The following is a 9,212-nucleotide window of genomic DNA, read 5'->3' as shown; positions in this document are numbered from 1 at the left end:
TGTTTTAGACGGACGTATATAGCCAGGGTAGGCTAGAAAGATAGCCAGGATTGTCTGAAGAATTAGAGTTAGAGACAAGTGTTGAGAGAATTGTCGGAACCTAGATTGTCACATTCAAATTATTTAAACAAATTTAAACTACACCATTTATATATGTATTTATATCTTTGTGTGTGAATAAATATATTACATTATATCTATCACAATAATTTCACTTATCACAAGACACAGAGCAATTGTACACTAATAGAAAAATCTAACATTTTTGCACAAAATTGTTTTGAGGAAAGCTTCTCATAACTTTAAACAATTTTCATAACAAAGATAGGGAACAAATTCTGATCCAAGATTGGCGGAAAATATTAGATTATTTAAACCATGTACAACAGTACAATAAACAATATACAATGTCACAATGTACATACATAATTATAAAGAAATTAATATTTTCATATTTAAAGATTTAAGAGCGTTAAAACATATTTTAATAGAAACAATAATGTTTCGAGATCAGAACTTATTTAAACATAAAATTAGTTTAATTCATAAAATGATTTGTTAAAATTTGTTCTATTAATTCATTTTAATGATCATTTAATGTCATTGAATTTTATTTCATGATTAAACATCTTTTAATATTCTTTCTCCTAAACCACTGGAAGGAATTATCAAAATAACATAAATTCTTCATCTGAGCAACATTTTGGTTAGGTTTCGTCAATTTTATTCTTTGTTTCTTGAAAGAGAGAAAAGGGTACCGTTGTGATTTAGGCATACAGCTTTTAAAATCAATTTGACATTTTCCTTAAAACAGATTATTTTATTATTAGAAATTAAGTAAACTGAGATGTATTTATTTCTATTTTGAGACAATTTTTATTGCGCATTTTCCCCGGATTTGATGCTACTTTATTTTTTACAAAGCATTCTTTTCAATTTTGTAGATTTTTATGAATTTTCATTACATCTATTTTAAATATATGGCCGTTAAGATTTGTAATTTTTTAAATATGCAAAAGGGTTGTAACGTTCTTATATTAATAATAATATAATATAGTAATATATGTATTGTCAATGTTTTCAAATCCCTCTTTGTTTTCGGCTGAAAGTAAACAAATCGAAAAGGTAATGAATATCAAAATTGAAATGATTAAAAAATGTTCTGTGACAATCTTGCATTTGAACTCGCAAGATTTTACAAAAACTATTGTAATTCATGAAAATTAAGTACTAAATGTCTATACATTGTAAATTAAAATATTTGTTTGGATATTAGTATAGAAATCTTTTCGTTTTTACCTCTAATTTACGCATGGATCTCTAATTGGATTATAAGATTTGAATAGACAGATAGATAATTAGATCTTGACAATTATGAAATTATATTTGTCTTGAGTACTCCCTAACACGTGAGTGAACCCTGATTGGAACAGAGGCTACCTCCCTTGATTTTACTAGTCTAGGTTAAAATACGGTACATTTAGTTTTTTAATAATAAAGAATTTTAATGGATTTAGATAAATTATTCTATAAAATGTAAGAAAGTTTTCACCCAAACCTCACCTATTATAAACATATTTTGATATATTTTACTAAAAAAACCGCCTCATGTCAAGTTATAAAAACATTTCCAAGTTTTTACAAATTTACTACAACTATACGATACTTATTTAGTTCACAATTTATCAAAGATATATAAACTAAAATTTATTTTAAAATATTTTTTTGTTTGGTTGAATAAAGTCTTTGACACAAACTAAAATTTGTTAATCCCAGAATTAATTTGAGGTTTCAAAGTTAGTTTATTTGTAACCAACAGAAATCACAGTTGCAAAGATTCAGGGATTAGAATATCAGAGTTTGTGACAAAGGCTTGTTTCCTTTATTGCGAAATTTCTTTACAATAAACATTAAATTAAGATTTATGTCAATATTTTGAAGTATAATAATTGAAGTAAGCAATGCTAAGTTTTAATAGCTAATCCGAAATTATACCTTTTCAAGAGGTCTTTATGATACAGTGTGTCCCAATAAACATAGGAAATAAGTGACGACTTTTATATCATCTTTGTTTCCCGTGGTATTATTAAGTACACACACATTCCTTGCATGATTCCAGTTAAGTCAGTTAATAATCAAAAGAACTAGTCTTAGGAATTCCAAAATGTGGTCTAGCATATTTGTTCCTTCAAAAATGAGGGAGATATTAAGAAATCTGTCCAGATTCTAATTTATCAAATCACAATGAAATCTTAAACATGTTTAATATCTCCGTCAATTTTGAAGATACAAAGAAGGCAGAACACATTTTCAATTATCAATTATTGGAAATCGAAGACGATGTTCAAGTCGTCTCTCAATTCCTATGTTTAGTGAGACACCCTGTATCTTATATTAACTGTTTGAAAATTGTATCTGTACTAAATCTAAACAAAATGTTTGTTGTGATATGTTGAGTAATTTTTAAGCTATTTTTTATCACAAAGGGTTTTTGTTTATTTCAAACCGGCTGACACTCCCGACAGTGGTTGAGCCAACGGTCTCTCTAAAATAAAACATGTGTTTGTTCATTAGCTTACATGCAGAATAAATTCATAAATGTCGTCTTAAAAAAACATCTTTTAAAATGTCTTCAACCCAGACACGCGCAGTTAAAGAGGCTTTCATTGTAATTTCAAGTGACCTTCCATTTAAAAAGGGGGCATGCCCGACTCACAATGGTACCATAAAAACCTGAATCTAATCAAAGAAACCACAATTAAAACCAACAAATTTTCAAAGAAAAACTCAGGTCAGGCAAAGCAGCTTTTAAGAGTACTGTTGTGAATGAGAAATGCAAGAGGGTCACTTAAGATTACGTCTACTGTAATGGTAATCGATTTTTCACTTCTTTTAAAAATCCGCCAACCGCTTAAGGTAAAAATACTGTTCTAATTTTTTTTATTATTTATAAAATGATTTAATAAGGTTTAAAGTATATTAATTGATCAGGTTTAGTTGGTTGGGAAAGTTTAGATCGAACACACAAACAAACAGACAAATAAAGATTATTATGAACCATCCGGCAATTCTACTGGAGTGGTTCATTGTGTGCGTTTGAGGGATGATAAAATCAATTTTTGGTGATGGTGATAATAGTGAAGATGTTAAGGATGGTGATGATGTTAATGATGGTGGTGATGATGATGGTGATGGTGATAATGATGATGATAGTGATCCACAAGGTGTGGTTTACGTCCCAATGTGTCTAATTGCATTAAATTCGATTGTAATTAATTCGTTTCGATTCGATTGGTTTTGTAAAAAATTTAATTTAATTATGTAGATGTGTATTAAGTCGACGTCTTGCAGTTTTTGTACAAGGACATCATCATTCACCTGACATTGGGAGCTGCAGTAATGTGAATTCTTACAGGCAGAGCACATAAAATGCGCTTCTTTGCCGCAGTTCTCACATTTGCTGTTCTCTTTCCCCAGGTTTATGGGCTCATGTTGGTACATTTCCTCCAGGGAATTCACACTTTTCCCCATTGTGTACAATTCACCCATTTTTTCCCCCGGGCGAACCCCCACCTCTCCCGCTGGTTCACATGTCCCCCCTGATCGTGCACTAGATGGCCTTTGATTTGAAGTTTCCCCTTTAAATGGACTTCCGGAGTTGCTTTTCTCTGATGATGTACTCGGTCGACTGGGACCCACTCCCTCTTTAACAGGATTTGAAAGTCTAAAAAAAGAAATATGCGTGGTTTCTGCGCTAAATTTACAAAAAAAAATTTTAAAAGGTTTTCTAAAATATGCACATTTCTTTGTAAAAGAGAGACTGAGTTCTATGAAAAAGTATAATTTAAACTGATTAAACTTCAATTTCTAATCTATTAGGAAAATTTGTTGCTAGTTTATTTATATCATATTTATATTTATGTTCAAATCTGATCAAATCAATTCATACATTTTTCTGTAGTAATATTAGAATAGTTATCTTTATTGATTTTGTTCTTTCTAAAAATTATTCGTTTTCTCAATAAAACCGTTTGTTCGATATAATCATTTTGTTCAGTAAAATCGTTCCTTCAATAAAATTGTTTCTTTTTTAGTAAAAGCAGGATCGTTTTTTAAAAGTTTGTTTTCAAAATCTTTCGAAAAATGCATTAATTTCTACTACAGTTAAACCCTAAATATTAAATAAATCGAAAGAATTCATCAAATGTTGTATTCTTCACTTGTTGATAATGGAATGTTGCAGATATTTAGTTTTTTAATTAAATGATTATGGAACTCTATAAAACTGTTCCAGCATATTCATGGCTATTTATTTATTTTCGCAAAAACTGAGATTTACGTAAAATAGTATAAAACTCATTGAAAAATAGTCAGGACGACATTTGATAAATTCTTTCGATGTATTGCTCATTCAGGGTTTTACTATGGTTTCCTAATATCATCAGTATATATACCTCAGAATGCTTGTAGGTTGAAGATGACTAGGAGAAAGCAATTTTGGTGGAGACACAGTTGGTAGACGACCCAATGATGGCACCCGGCGCTCAGCTGCCTCAATAAACATTCTGTCTGAAGAAACACGTGGATCTATTGCCGTGTTTTTTTCGCTACTCTGACTAGGTGAGAGGGCTGAGCGAACCTAAACAATTGCAAGTTTGGTTTTTGAAAAACAATAATAATGATAATACAGTGATATCCAGAAAACTTTGGGATAGAAAGACGACTTTATATCAATACCTAAGTGTATTTGAAGTTGATACAAAGCAAATAGTTTTAAAAGAACTTATTAAATCACTAATTAAGTGAAATAGGCCTGTTTAAATGCACCATAGCTGTGTCTCATGCTAGCTCAATGAACTATTTAAAGTTAAAACTTGATTCTAAAAGTCGTCTTCTTATTACAGAGTTTTATGGTTATCACTGTAGCAAATTTAATAACAATTAGCATTTTAAGAATGGTTGTTTACCATTTGGTGTTAATCAATGAATTAAAATTGCAAGTAAATTCATATATCTTCTGTAATGTAAAATAAAGAAGGTAATTCAACTTATCATGTTTATTTCACACTGTATATTGTGGCATAAGTTTAATGTTAACAAAACAATTTTGTATTTTTTCACCTCTAGATGATGAGCGTAAGGATGGTTTTGGAACTGTCCCGCCTTCTGCGCATTTAAATCATCTCTGAACAAAACATTGTAATTTACTTTTTCTAAAAATTAAAAAATTATTAAAACATATTACAAAGAGAACCTATCCAACCAAAAAGCGCATGGAACTGAAATTAATGAACCGTTATTTAATAGAATCTAAAATTGTTTTCCCTCTTCTCTATTCTAAAAAGAAGATTTTAAAAAGAATTCTCAATACGCTATTAAGCAATATTTTCACCTTGGAATTTTTACACAATTCCCAATAAAAGACTTTTCATACCTTTTATACACAAGATAAAACTCTTCGGTTATTCTATGTTCACTGTAGATGGCCAAAAGGCTTGGCCAAATTTGATACATTTTTTAGAAAATCCAAGGAATAACGAAGGCTTAATAAAATTATAATTTCTTGAAATTCCACAGGCAATAAAATCATAATTTAAAACCAAGCAAGGATAAACGGCAAGAGTAATTATGAGCAACCAGGGTAACATTTCAATTTGCTTAATCCCTTTAAATTCAATGTCCTGCTTATCTAATTCAAACAAAAAACATGCTGATTCTTTCACAACAACGGTACAAAACATTTCGGTTTCAAGGGTATCGTTGTGAATCAGGCATTGCCACCTTTGCATAGAAGGTAATTCAAAATTATGTTCACAGTCCATTTAAAGCATTAAACTCTACCAATTTAAAGTTTACAAATAGCATATTTAGTTAATCTAATGAAGCTAAGCATTATGCTAAAGAAAAGGGACTGAAATTGAAGAATTTGAGCTATGTCCAAAGAGAATAGAATATATATTAGAGAGGAATTTAGACAAATCCCCCGGTATAAAATTTGTCAGTCCCTTTCAGCCTGAAAGGGAGTTCAAAGTGTACAAATCATGTAATTTAGAATTTTTTAAAGATGTAAAATAACTTTATAAAATGAATTAGGTAAATAAAAAGCATCATTTGATTTATAGTTATAACGAAAAATCATCATTTGTAAAGTGAAAGGCATAGAATCTATGTGAAATGATCATTGGTCAATTATGAAACCAACCTATTTCATAATTTAGTTTTCTTTTAATATTAATTTTATTTTTTATATAAAATGATGTTCCAGGGCCCAAAAGGTTATATAGCACAAATATGTGAAGTACACCTGCAGTATGGAAACAGTACAACAAAATGGTCGTTTTACACTTTTTTCTAGTAAATTCCACTCTAATATATATTCTATTCTCTTTGGCTATGTCCCAGAACCACCTACTACCTGTTAAAATTCAAACCACCAATTCAAAGTTAAAGATTAGGGAAAGATTTATTAAATTCGGTCCCAATTGTAGTGTCTAAACCATGGTTACCTGATTCCTCCTCCTGTCCCAGGATATTGGACATTTCCCGCCTGCAACCAAACAGTTCAAACTTAAATTTTGATTCTTAAAAAATTAAGAATTAAATACCAATTTTTGGAATTGTAGCACAAAGAAGTCTATTTTCCTCAATAAAGATGTCCCTGTAGACCAGAACAAGAATTGCATACTCTAAAATCTAAATTGTAAATTTTCGTCACTTTTGATTTTCCAAGAAGAATTTTTACTGGTTAAAAAAATCCTCAAATAAGAGAAACATAAATAAAAATTGGTTGGACAAAAGGAAAGAGCATTGTTTGTGATTCTATGATAGTTTGAATATTCCTCCCTTGATTCCTCTGTACATTCTGTCCTCCAGGTGGTTGTTCATCCTGTTGTAGTGCTCGATCCTTTGTTCCTTCGTCATGTTCATGAAGTCAGCATGATTCACAAGAGACCGAAACTGTTCTGGAGAGGGGTAGTGAAATGGAACTTCTCGGCTCTCTGAAAATATGCATTTTTAAAAATTATATTTTACTAAATTATATATCATGTTAATTTATAAAAATCTTTATAAAAAAGCCCTTTGCTTATATGTGCATATTTGTATGTGTTAAATGTTGGCTATAGCTGGCTAATGGCTTGCTTATATGTGTATATTTGTATGTGTTTATGGGAGCTATAGCTGGCTAAATGGCTTGCTTATATGTGTATATTTGTATGTGTTTATGGGAGCTATAGCTGGCTAATGGCTTGCTTATATGTGTATATTTGTATGTGTTTATGGGGGCTATAGTTGGCTAAATGGCTTGCTTATATGTGTATATTTGTATGTGTTTATGGGAGCTATAGCTGGCTAAATGGCTTGGTTATATGTGCATATTTGTATGTGGTTATGGGAGCTATAGCTGGCCAAATGGCTTGGTTATATGTGTATATTTGTATGTGTTTATGGGAGCTATAGCTGGCTAAATGAGGAAACTCATACCCTGGGGGTAACATTTTTTATGTCTTCAAAAATCAATTTAGATTTTTTTAATATTTAATTTTTTTCAATAGAATTTAAAAGCAGATAAAAAAATTTAAAAACAAGACTTTCATCTTTTTAAAAAGGGGCTAATAAACGGGCATAATATTCCACATTCTAATTTTTTTTGAAAATGCAGTTTTCAATATTCACTGCTCATTCAGACTTTGTCCCTCGAAGTTTGTATGGGGGGGGGGGCAGACTCCAACCATACGTGTTTACCTAGACTTGTTGAGTGTGCGGGGAGATTTGGACGTATATGAAGGGAACGAGGAGGTATCTGAGGACCGTATTGAGGATGCTGTTGGAACGAGTTCCTCCTGTGTTTTCAAATTTTGATTAATAAATTTTGATCAAACCTATTATTGCTAATGTTTAGAGAGGTGTGCAATACATACTCAATAGAAGTAAAATAGCATCTTAATAAAAATATTCTTTGTGATAACCATAGAAGCAAACATAACAAGATTTTGTTAACAAATTTTTCAACATTTATTTTGAACTGACACAAGTGAATCCCCTCATTGTCAAATGTTTCAGCTATTTTCATGGGTTTAAGGAGAAATGCATCCAAAGCTGAAGAACATTATAAAGTGGAACCTTCAGCTCGATCTGGATGTCTCAGGATCAATTCTTGATCCCTAAAAATTAATTTGATTAAACTGTAAGTCTGCATAAGATGGATATAATGCTTGATCCAGAGTACTGACTTCTGGCATAAAAATGATATCAAATGGAAACCAGTGTATAAGAATAAGATTATTATTTTCTTAATAAAGAAGCCATCATTATAAAAGTACAATTGAAATTTTTTTGCTTCATTTTTCATTCATTTTTCATACGGCAAAGCAATAATGGGAATGATACTCTATATAAATCAGACAAGGTTTAAATATTAATAAGCAAAGCATGTTTTCTTTAATGATCAATTAACTAATCAAACATTTTGATTGATTAGAAACTATGCAGCCCCAAATCAAACTTAATTAAACCTTTCATACTCAGAGGCCATTACTGGCTTTGAACTAGAAAGCTGAGAGCTTCTTTAGAAAACTAACAGAAAAGAAAGAAACTCACTATGATTTAAGAAAAAAAAATTTCTCCTACAAAAAACATAATTTAAGAATATTTAAAATTAAAAATATTTTTTTTTGTCCAATTTTGGTGCTCCAATATTAAGTAGGTAAGAAGCCAAAAATGGTTTTCACGTATTTCTGGACAAGGATGAATTTGAGATGAAGGAATTTCATTGGTTCTGGAGTTTTTACCTACAAAAAGCAAAAAAATCTGTCTCATTACATAGAAAGGGCACAGCTAATAAGGGCTAAGCTTTGTTTTTTCAATTAAAAAAATAATATTTTCCTTTTCAGTGTCTAAAATATTTTAAAACAAAATTAGAATGATTCTTCAAGAAACTAGACTAATCTTAGATTAACAAAGAATTAACAGTTTGCGGATGGATTCTCATCACATATTAAAACCATTAATAGACTAGAAATGTTAGTTATGGATATCAACAAATCAAAAACAATTGGTAAAGATAGTTGTAAAAAAAAACTGATTTTGAAAATGTATCCACCCTCAAATTAGGAGTTTTGTAGTTCGAATTTGTGCTCAAACTCAGAATTTACAGATCTTTAAAAAGTTTAATATGTCTCAATTGAATCCGAAAGAAGCTTTCCACAATACTG

At 30.3% G+C, this 9,212-nt stretch overlaps 1 protein-coding gene across 3 annotated transcripts in view; it reads right to left on the bottom strand.

The window, feature by feature from the left end:
* Window positions 1–1,694: 1,694 nt before the first annotated feature.
* Window positions 1,695–9,212, bottom strand: part of LOC111712423 (uncharacterized) — a 44,912-nt gene continuing 37,394 nt past the window's right edge. For all 3 annotated transcript variants that reach the window (XM_023487020.1, XM_023487022.1, XM_023487023.1), the window contains 7 exons: window positions 7,744–7,841; window positions 6,844–6,998; window positions 6,507–6,547; window positions 5,122–5,185; window positions 4,455–4,639; window positions 3,379–3,724; window positions 1,695–2,545 (listed from right to left, as the gene is read on the bottom strand). In XM_023487020.1, the coding sequence (XP_023342788.1) occupies window positions 2,501–2,545; window positions 3,379–3,724; window positions 4,455–4,639; window positions 5,122–5,185; window positions 6,507–6,547; window positions 6,844–6,998; window positions 7,744–7,841 (934 nt within the window). In that variant the 3' untranslated portion in view covers window positions 1,695–2,500. The remainder of the gene's footprint in view (window positions 2,546–3,378; window positions 3,725–4,454; window positions 4,640–5,121; window positions 5,186–6,506; window positions 6,548–6,843; window positions 6,999–7,743; window positions 7,842–9,212) is intronic.

The sequence above is a fragment of the Eurytemora carolleeae genome, unplaced genomic scaffold (genome assembly GCF_000591075.1).
Source record: "Eurytemora carolleeae unplaced genomic scaffold, Eaff_2.0 scaffold1184, whole genome shotgun sequence".
NCBI classification, from domain to species: Eukaryota; Metazoa; Arthropoda; class Copepoda; order Calanoida; family Temoridae; genus Eurytemora; species Eurytemora carolleeae.
Note: the sequence above shows the minus strand (reverse complement) of the source record. Positions and strands in the feature narration are given on the sequence as shown.